Below are 11,659 nucleotides of genomic sequence, written 5' to 3'. Positions count from 1 at the left end.
ACTATGAATTTTAAGTAGTATCGGGACCACCACTTTTACTCTCAAAATGATCTGCCGTGATGAAAATGTAAATACTGTACCTGATTGAAAATTAACATTTCAAAGGCTAACCCCATCTTGACTATAGAATATAGAGAGTTTTTATCTTGTGGTTTTTATTATTTGAATACTTGTGCTATATATATATATATATATACTATATATACGTCGATCTTCTCCACCCATAGAAGCCAATGTCTTTGTCAACTCGCTAGAGGACATTATGGGATAGGACTGGATTCAATTCACATTTAATTTGTTGTATATAAAAAAACGAGGCTCAATTAAAGCAGAACTCCAGGAAACACAACTTGAAAGTTGTTTAGGGAGGAAGCCAGTGTTTATTTCCATTGCATAGATTCAATGAAATGTGAATTATTGACCTGTTTATTGGAATACTTTACTGAAGTCAAGCAGCTTTATGTTAATGCAAACTGATGGGAACTTAAGTAACTTATAAAAGTACTGTATATACGGCTTTAAACAACTAGTCGACTATTCATATAGTCGACTAGTAAATCCACTAGTTGATTTCTTTCTCCCGTTTTTGTAGGCCTCAAGATCAGCTAGAATCAACAATGTACACAGTTTTTAAATGTACAAATATTATTAAAAAACAAACAAAAAAAACCCTGCATTTTAACACAATAGGAAGTCGACTAGTAAACACACACACGTTAAAGCTTAAAACGTGGTAGATATCATTTAATTGTGAATTAAAAATGCTCTTCTAATCAAGCCCAATCTTTGTCCTTATGACTGCAGTGACGACCACGGCGCATTCTCGCAAAGCTGTACGACTTGAGTAAATTGTTACAGAAATATTTCTTGTTTAATTTTGTTTGTTTTATATCGAGAGGATTGCTTGGGTTTGTATTTATGTCTACGTTTCTGTCAATATAGAGTTTTCTATTTCAATGTACCAAAAAAAAAAAGATTGTATATATATAAAAAAAACGTCTCAATACATTATTGGGTCTTTTTCTTTCTTTCTTTTGGCCAAAATGAAGATTGAACATTGCATGTAAATACACAAATTAAGAAATTATACAAAACTATGGGAGACTCATTACAATAGGTCAGTGGTTCTCAATCAGTGGTCCGGGGACCATCAGTGGACCTTGAAGGGGGTTCCAGGTGGTCCCCAGCTAAATGATGAGAGTTGGTATAACCTATAATGGATCCTTATAGATCTTTATCTCTTGAGTTAACACACAACTAAGAGAATGTAGAAGAATTGTTATTATTTTTTCCTCAACGTTTGCCAAAAGCATGGAATTGCGGACAAAATCTTATCCATCCACATTGGATCTGAGAGGCCTAAATCTCATCAAATGGTGGTTCGTGGCTCAAATGCTGAAAAAAGAATGGGCCTTGAAATGAAAAAGGTTGAAAACCACTGCAAAAGGTGATACATTTAAACCAGGGGTGGGCAACGTTGACAATGGAGAGGGCCACTATAGTTCCACACTCACTCCAGAGGGCCACTATAGTTCCACACTCACTCCAGAGGGCCACTATATTTCCACACTCACTCCAGAGGGCCACTATAGTTCCACACTCACTCCAGAGGGCCACTATAGTTCCACACTCACTCCAGAGGGCCACTATAGTTCCACACTCACTCCAGAGGGCCACTATATTTCCACACTCACTCCAGAGGGCCACTATATTTCCACACTCACTCCAGAGGGCCACTATAGTTCCACACTCACTCCAGAGGGCCACTATATTTCCACACTCACTCCAGAGGGCCACTATATTTCCACACTCACTCCAGAGGGCCACTATATTTCCACACTCACTCCAGAGGGCCACTATATTTCCACACTCACTCCAGAGGGCCACTATATTTCCACACTCACTCCAGAGGGCCACTATAGTTCCACACTCACTCCAGAGGGCCACTATATTTCCACACTCACTCCAGAGGGCCACTATATTTCCACACTCACTCCAGAGGGCCACTATATTTCCACACTCACTCCAGAGGGCCACTATATTTCCACACTCACTCCAGAGGGCCACTATATTTCCACACTCACTCCAGAGGGCCACTATAGTTCCACACTCACTCCAGAGGGCCACTATATTTCCACACTCACTCCAGAGGGCCACTATAGTTCCACACTCACTCCAGAGGGCCACTATATTTCCACACTCACTCCAGAGGGCCACTATATTTCCACACTCACTCCAGAGGGCCACTATATTTCCAAACTCACTCCAGAGGGCCACTATATTTCCACACTCACTCCAGAGGGCCACTATTATTTCCACACTCACTCCAGAGGGCCACTATAGTTCCACACTCACTCCAGAGGGCCACTATATTTCCACACTCACTCCAGAGGGCCACTATATTTCCACACTCACTCCAGAGGGCCACTATATTTCCACACTCACTCCAGAGGGCCACTATATTTCCACACTCACTCCAGAAGGCCACGTTGCATATTACTGCCGTAGCAAAAATAGCCGATCTACAAGCTCAAAATGCGTCGACACATTTTGAGCTTGTTTTTTTTTGCTATATTTGAACTGATATCCTGTATAATATTTTGGCTATTTTTTAATCGGAATCCTGAAAAGTAACACTTTTATTTAATTTCAAATGCATTTAGTTACATAGTTATGTTAACTTTATGAACTAAATATAAATTCATTGGACATAAAAAACATTTTAATATCAGTATTAATATCTGCGGCCCGATATATATGCATTAACTGAGGGTGGGGGGCCGCCAGTTGCCCATGTATATGATTTAAACCATTCTTACCTTGTCCTTGTGGTTGGGGTAGAAGGTCTGATCGATCAGCGGGAATTTATCTGAGCCCAGTCTCTTCTGATTATTGATCAGCTGGCCGAACTGGAGAGAAACAGAGTAAGAGGTTCAGGTTTATTTATCATATGTATAAATGTGACCAGATTTGACTGAGAGCCTGCCATCGCGCAAACTCCAGCTTTTCACCAGAGGAGAAAAACGTTTTTTTTTTCGTTTTTTATTTTTTTTATCCAAAATGAGTTAATAGCACAGGCAGACTCTTCACATACTAGAGCATGTCTGAAATAAGTGTCAGAGCTGAAATCGACATCGTAAATATGAAATAAATGCTTAAACATGTAGGTGTAATGTTAGAGTCCACAGAAGTGAACCTTTCAAGCCTGTTTTCTCAACTCGCTGTTTTCTGCAAGACATTACTCTATAAGCCATATCTCCAAAACTGGTGAGTCAAACTGAACAACCAATATGTCAATTTGAAGCTATGATTCCCTGCTTTCATATGACATGAATCCAATGGCAGTCCCTCAGTCAAAGTTAGTAACAAATACAGAGTATAAATACAATGAAATAATTTTGCTTCGAGCACTCTCAGTCTTATACACACCAGTGTAAACAGGACAAAAACAAACAAACAGCTATAGTGCAAAAGAAAGAACACAAAAACAAAATAAAGTGCAGAGTAAAGTGACAAGTGCAATACAGTTCAAGGTCAGCTGTTCAGCAGCCTGACTGCTTGGGGGAAGAAACTGTTACTGAGACGGGTGGTACGAGATTTGATGCTCTGGTAGCGTTTTTTGGAAGGGAGTGGTTGGAACAGGGTATTTGCGGGATGGCTGGTGTCTTTAATGATGTTGTGGGCTTTTTTTGTACAGCGAGTGTTGTAGATGGAAAGAGTGAGAATATGAGAGACAAAAGAGAAAGAGAGAGAGAGAGAGAGAGAGAGAGAGAGAGAGAGAGAGAAGGGAGATTATGCTTTTTCATCATTCATGATATTGTATAAAATCGTCAACTTCTGATATCTATTTCTATTCTGGAAGAAAGGAAATGTATGATTTGATTTGTAAAAGGTATATGCTTAACCACTATCAACCTCGTGTCCCGTTGAGCATGAGTACTTCTACTTTTGGTACTTTAAGTACACTTTGATAACAATACTTACTTTTACTTTTACTCAAGCGAGTTTGAATTCCAGCCATTTCCTTGTAATGGAGTATGTCTACGTTGCAGTATTGGTACTTTTTACCTAAGTAACAAATGTGAATATACTTTTTCCCACCACTGAGTTAGATGTCTTGTAACTAACATAACATAATAACTAACAGTTATTTGAAAAACCTATGTTTCTATGTCAGTGGTTCTAAAAACTATTTCATGTCAAGGACCCACACAAGTATATGTAATTGACCGCCGACCCCCATCTAAAAATATGTTGACCCCCCCCCCCCCCCCCCCCCCCAAAGCAAAGATTTGACTTAAAAACATTAGCTCTGACAGAATATATATTCAAAGATTTGCGCCACATTTTCAGGATTTTTCAAAAATAGCAGATCTACAAGCTCACAGCGCGGCACTCGGTGCCGCGCTATGAGCTTGTAGATCTGCTATCTTTCAATAGCTAAAGTATAACATAATGCGTTAAGTGAAACGCCAAAAGGGGTTCCGGTCCTGAACGGGTTAGTTAAGCCCACTTACGGCCCACGGCTTGTCACTGAGGTTGTAGATGGACTCCAGGGAGTTGACCGAGGGGACGCCGGCGTACTGCAGCCCGATGATCATGTTCTTGAAGTCCTGGTTCTGGGCCATGCTGAAGGCGTGCTGACGCACCAGGACGAAGTCAGGCCGGAATGACCTGCATCATGCATGGCAGGGAGAGGAGAGGAGAGGAGAGCGGAGATAAATATCACATCAAATCAAATAATTCTGAATAATTCTGAATAATTATTTTATAAACCAAATAAGAGCAAAACAGATGAACAGAGGAGCAGGTGTTTGAATAATATGTGACCAGATTTGACATCGCGCAAATTACAGCTTTTCACCAGAGGAGAAAAACCTTTTTTTTTAAATGAGTTAATAGCACAGGCAAACTCTTCACATACTAGAGCATGTCTGAAATAAGTGTCAGAGCTGAAATCGACATGTAAATATGAAATAAATGCCCAAACATGTAGCTAGGTGTAATGTTAGAGACCACAGAAGTGAACCTTTCAAGCCTGTTTTCTCAACTCGCTGTTTTCTGCAAGACATTACTCTATAAGCCATACATGTATCTCCAAAACTGGTGGGTCAAACTGAACAACCAATATGTCAATTTGAAGCTGTGATTCCCTGCATTCATGAAAAAACGAAAATTCAAAAAAATCCAATGGCAGCCCCTCATTCAAATTTAGTCACATATGGGCTTATTGCTGCACGCAATTCATCGGAGACATATAGGCCCTATTAAGCAAGACGAAAAACCCATGCGGTAATACAGATTTCGCCCTCGCTCTGCGCCTTTTCGTATTATGGAAGCCGTGGTGAGCGCTCACTCATATGGAATACCACGTTCCTGCATAATTTAGCATTGGGGGAGTGTCCATATGTTAATTATTTTCGCTTTGCGCTAATTGCTATTAAGCCCCTTGACCTAAAAACACTCAGCGCATACCGATTCCGCCTGGGTCTGACCACGTCTTAAAAGCAAAAAGCACTGTTTGATTTTACACTTGAGCGGCTCTGGAGTGCTGCTGGAGTGTTGCCATGTCTGTTTGCTTTTTATTATAAGCGGCTTCTTTTTCTGCAAAGTTGCTTGTAAATATTGGTAGTTGTGGTTGCTTTTCTTGTTTCTAAAGTGCTTATTTGGGCTTTTCTCCTAATGTTGTTTAAACCAGTGATCCTCACACAGCGACATTCCCATGTCAAGGACCCCCAGATGAATGCATTTGCCCAACTAAGCCAGTGACCCCCATGACAGATTTGTGTTTTTAAATGTTTCAATAACATCTTTCAAAAATATTCCACAATTGTCACTTTTTTCAAAGATTACTTTTGAAAATAGCAGATCTATCAGCTCACAATGCATCACATTAATTCATTAAAACTATGAACTCTGACTGCAGGGGGATATATATTTATAATGATCATTATAACAATGTGCAAGAAAATATGTAAAAAGAAGGAAGAACTTTATTCATTATTTATTTGTGGACAATCAAAATATGCTGGAAATTTTAATGTGGTGTCATTAAAATGAATCTTGATATGGCAGACTCACTATCTAGAAAATAAAAACATGGCACTTCATTTAAAATAGGTTGCAGACCCCTGTTATATGCGATTCTTTAGGGAGTATGTTTATAGACCTATTTACTTGTTTCTATGAGACATGGCAACAGCAGGAGACGAGCTTTCTGGCTCAAACGTTCAAACGTTGAGATTGTTAAGGGTCATATATCGCTCATTTCTCAACCTTTAAAAAAAATTAAAACATCTCCATAATCACTGGGAAGTTAGCTTTCATATGCTGTATCACACCCGACTCAATTCTTCTTCAATAAAATGCTACGAGCGAAGACCATAACATTGGGGCCGCAGCAATACGCATGGCGCACATATGGCATTTCAACTCATTCCTTCGTCGTGACTCGAATGAAATAAAATAAAATAAACGTTATTTTACTGGTGTTTTTCAATAGAAACAAATAAAGAGCGTGTGTGCAACAGTCAGTGCATATACGTGCATGCACTATAGGCTATATTTCCTCCTTGTCGGGATGGTGAGCTGAGCTCTTCACAGCCCGTTTGTCTTTCATATTATTCTTATAATATTTGATATTATAAACACTCATGGTTCTCTCATTTCTCAACCGTTTTTTAAAATGTAAAAATCCCCATATTCCTTAGGAATCTTGCTTTCATTCGCTGTATGGTACATGGTTCTATTTTTATCGAATTAAACAATATCAAACGAACTTGTATGTTCGGGGGTTAGACGATTCTGGGAACATTACGCATGGATTGCCAATTTGCCAGCCAATGCTGCGTATCTACTCGCAGTTCCATTCCGATCTGAAAGGTATAGGTAGGTGCATGCCATTTCAAAGTCTTAGTTATTCATTTATGAATCAAATCAACTAGAATAAAGATTTTTACAGCTGTTTTTCATGCTTAGAACAGAAACAAATTAAGTGATGATGTGCGTATATCTCCCTCCCTTAGCATATGGCTGCGCCGCTGTAATGACTTTCCAATGAAAACTGCAAGTTACTTAACAAAATAGAGACATAGGCCTACAAGCTATGCACATCATGGCTGTGACAGCTTGTGGATCTGTTCTTTTGAGGCATAAAGGTGACAGCATGCAGTGCAATATGAATAATTAACCCAAATGTGACAAAGTCATGTCATGTATGGTGCCAGTCTGCAGAAAATTTCCAGAAATGTAATACCACTTGCCGAAAAGGGCGCATTCCATGAGGACATCAGCTGGTGTCGTAAAGAGAATAGTACGGACATGTTCATTGGGTAAGCCTCAAAACTCCCTGAAACACTCCCATGACTAATTCAAGGCCGTTTTGCTCACACCACGGGGTGTCGAAAGCGCTTCTCACCTGGCCCATAATTGTAATATGACATTGCACCCGCCCCCACGTCTTAAAAACTGTAAAATTATATGTAATTAGATTCCACTTGCTTAATAGGGCCCATATACTGTACGAGGAGGCGGCGCCGGTGGGCGAGGGCAGCGGATGCCTACTACACGTTGTGAGCGTGCTTGTTGCACAGAAGACCCAGCAGCAGGTACAGTAGCCTATATATTTAATCTATTATCATATGAGTGCAAAAGATAAACTAGGCCGTCTTTCCCCGACTGATGTATCAGAACACTGTTGTCAGGGCCTTTCTGCGTGGAGTTTGCATGTTCTCCCCGTGTCCCCCTAGGGTAGGTAACCTCACAAAACCATGCAGTAATCCTGGTCTCTAAACTACCTCCCCCTGGCCAGCCGGGGCGCCTGATGGAGGGGAAAGGAACTGGTCGGAAAAACGTGTTCCTTCCACGCGCTACGTCCGGCCGGGGAAACTCTCCCCTGTCAGGTGAAAAGAAGCAGATTGGACTCCTCATGCATAGAAGGAAGCATGAGGTCAGTCTGCTGCCCCCCCAGGTTGGCAGAGGAAGTGTAGCGCCCAGGATTACATTAGATAATTGACACTGGGTGAAACAATGGGTTACAAAATCGTGGGATATTTTGTTTTAAGAACACTGTTGTCAGTGTGTGTAATGCTATACATTATGCACAAGCTAAAACCAACGAGCTGCTGTTTATGGTAGACACTGGACAGGAGAGAATATGGATTAACATTACAGTTAATTCAGTATCAACCTGAGAGAGAAGAAATATAGAGGCGTGTGACATCATCATCAACATCATACCCGGAAGTTAGTGGAAAACCCTTGACAGCCCATACATCCAAAAAGGAAAGTCCTATCGGATTGCATTAAACAACATTAAACGTGCCACTCCCTTTATGCATATAAAATACGCATACCCTCTATTCCAAATGGTAAAAAGATCGTTTTGGGACATTTCTAATGTGGGCCTCTACATTTAAGTCCGAGTCAGTATTGACACCAAGGTTTTTGACCTGCATGGTCCTTGTTCAGTGCAACAGATCTCTCTCTAGGCCTCGATCTGCCCCAATGACAGCAATCACTCTTTTTTGTTTTCATTTTCATTCACCTGTATGGACAATCTTGACAGAAAAAGACTCGCTCACCGTATAAAAAAAGAAGGAAAACTCCTTAGACCGAGACTTAAGAAAACATTTTTTCCTTTTATTTTATCATGCTCATAAAGTGCTCTGTGCTCAAAGTGCAATTAAAAAGCAAACGTTTCGATCCTAAGACCTTCGTCAGTGCTATCTCATTCACCTGTATGACATTTTCTGAAATCTACAGTAAGTATTTATGTCAGAAGTACTCTGTCCATGGGGATAGAATATGCTGCAGATTTGGAAATTGGGTGTCATCAGCATATACTGTAACTATGAAATTCAATGTTGTGCTTTCTAATGACACAGACACTGAGAATATAGGGCCCAAGATGGAGCCTTGGGGAACACCACAGGTCAACTCTACTTTTCCTGAGGAATCTCACCTGGTCCAATAGGGTCTGAAGTCCTGAACCACTGGAGAACAGACCAACACAGTTCTCAAGTCCGTCCAAAAGGATATTATGAAGAGAACAAAGACAGAGAGCTTTTTGGCATCGGCGTTCACTCTAAGATCATTTAATACCTTTGACTAGGACAGTCGCTGTGCTCTGGTTGAGTGATTGCTCAAAGAGCTGTTATTGATTGCATTTGCACTGGCTTTAGAAAAAACAACATCAAAGTTCCAAAGGCTTTGTGCTGTATGTCATCTGTCCAGATTCTGTCCAAACGGGAAATATGACATTCCACATCTCCAGGTTTTCGTTGACTTCCATTATGTTTAGGCAGCCGCAAATATATTTCTGCCACAATGAGTTGAAATCAGATTTTTGCTAAATGTAGCCTCGGTCTATTCAAAGTGACTTGCAGAAAGGTCAATAACTGGGCACGTACAGCTCTGATAAATTGGACAGCCATAAGGCTTCACCGTTGTCTGAGAGATTTGTGTTTCTGTGGTGGAGAACGTGGGGAGATGACTTGTAACAAAGGTTACGGGTCAAGGTTCGAAACCCACATAGCCAACAACAAGTGTATATTGTTTTCTTGTATCCAGCCCCCCAGTCACCAGAAGGGGTAAAGATAAGTCAAGGTGGCTACACGTGTTCTTCAACTTGTATTGGAATAAATGTCAACTAGACTGTGGTCACACAAATTACATTATACAGCAGTCAATAGTCAGTCAATTCTCTCCGGTTACAACGGATATATCTGTCCCCTTAGTATTCTCCTGTTATAAGGAATGCTTCACCACAAAGCAGATACTGTGCTCTTCATATGATATGGTCATCTATGTCATTTTGCTCTACAGCCTATATGGTTATATGTATTTATTTACTTACAAGGGGACAATGCACATCAATCAACAATACAATACAATACAATACAATACAATACAATACAATACAATACAATACAATACAATACAATACAATACAATACAATACAATACAATACAATACAATACAATACAATACAAGTAAGACACCTGAGGGCGAGAAGCGACCTTGCCCTTTGGGGCGAGGTCGTGTGCGCGTATCCGCCTCGTTGACGGCAGACTGCTGGGCGAGCGCTGGCGCTTTGGCATGGGGGGGTCAGATCAACATGGAATGAATTCTGTACTGGCCATATTGAGAACTCTAGTTTTTGCCGGCTGCTGGGCGCAGCTGCACTAATAACTTTGGGGCAGGCCCGTCTAGAGTTTGAAATTTAAATGACAGGTATAAGTCAAAAGGGAGACATTGAAGAGGAGGAATGGATGGGGAAGGATCAACATATGGAATGTCAGAACACGTTCAGACATATATCCATATATGGAGATCTAAGGGTTTGAGGTAGGCAGATGTAGAGTTGTTGGCCAATATTGATGACATCAGAGATACAACTGGCTTTGTACCCGTGTACCCGTGTTTGTTCGTACCAAAAAAACGAGAATGGTTGCTATGGTTAGCAACCAAAAAAACGAGCATGGTTGCTATGGTTAGTATGTGACGTCACTGACATTAGTATGTGACGTCACTGACAATTCATGCGGAGAATACTTATGACACAGATGCTTTCCCGGTTCTAATGTACAGTAACTATAACAATAAATGTGTAGTCGCACCACTCAGTTCACACGGGTGTGATTTGTTTTTAATAAAATAGCAACAAACGTTACTCTCTCTTAATTCAGTAGAAAGACTGTTCCAGCAGTGGGAGCCGAGCTCTAACAGAGAAGACTGCTCATGCTGTCTTTTCATTACTCCATTCACCTCCTGCTGTTCTGACATTTTCATCAAGAAAGTCATCATTATAGGCAGCGGAATGGTTTTCTTGCAGGGCATAAAAAGTCTTACGATGTGCCTTCTGTTGTTGGTATGAAGCCTAATAAACGTTAAGGTAGTGGGGCTGGTTAAAAGCTTTTAGACAGCGGACACAGTCAGTCATCACAGTGGATTCTTCAAATCACTGCTGGGTTCTTTCAGTGAAAGAGACAGATGGAGATGGAGCACGACGCCTGTTGTCGTTGCTTTTGTCTCGGCGTATGTGTGCATGAGCAAGTGGGAATGTGAGGGAGAGATAGAGAGAGAGAGAGAGAGAGAGAGAGAGAGAGAGAGAGAGAGAGAGAATGCGGGGTGAGAAAAGAGAGATGGGAGTGTGGGAGACGGGAATAGCCATCGCCGAGGGGGAAAATAGATGGAGAGAGAGAAAAGGGTGAGACGGGGAGATAAAGAGAGAGAGAGCAAAAGAGAAAGGGGGAGCGTGAGTGAGGGAGATAGTGAGAGAGAGAGAGAGAGAGAGAGAGAGAGTAAACTCTGGCACAGTTTGACTACGACCAACTCCTTGTGCTATCAGAATATTAATTAGACTTTGTGGAACTGGGAGAGAAGGATATAGGGGTGTACAACGATTCATACATGTGGAACTATTCATGCGTACATATCTCGTGTGTGTGTGTGTGTGTGTGTGTGTGTGTGTGTGTGTGTGTGTGTGTGTGTGCGCGCGCCTCTGTCTGTCTGTCTGTCTGTCTGTCTGTCTGTCTGTCTGTGTGGTCGCGCGCTTGCAAGTCTAGAGAAAAACTCAGCTTAGTATTACAGCGTGTAAACTGTGTGTAAACAGCATGTAAACTGTAAAGATCCTCACATTAAGAGCTTAAAAGCAAC

General features: G+C 41.1%; 1 protein-coding gene across 1 annotated transcript in view; it reads right to left on the bottom strand.

Moving 5' to 3' along the window:
• Nucleotides 1-11,659, bottom strand: part of syn2b (synapsin IIb) — a gene marked incomplete at both ends in the record, with an annotated part of 144,393 nt that overhangs the window by 47,383 nt on the left and 85,351 nt on the right. Inside the window, 2 exons of the mRNA XM_079510387.1 lie at nt 2,820-2,909; nt 4,518-4,674. Of these exons, the coding sequence (XP_079366513.1) occupies nt 2,820-2,909; nt 4,518-4,674 (247 nt within the window). The remainder of the gene's footprint in view (nt 1-2,819; nt 2,910-4,517; nt 4,675-11,659) is intronic.

The sequence above is a fragment of the Electrona antarctica genome, assembly GCF_951216825.1.
Source record: "Electrona antarctica genome assembly, chromosome: 9".
Lineage (NCBI taxonomy): Eukaryota > Metazoa > Chordata > Actinopteri > Myctophiformes > Myctophidae > Electrona > Electrona antarctica.
Note: the sequence above shows the minus strand (reverse complement) of the source record. Positions and strands in the feature narration are given on the sequence as shown.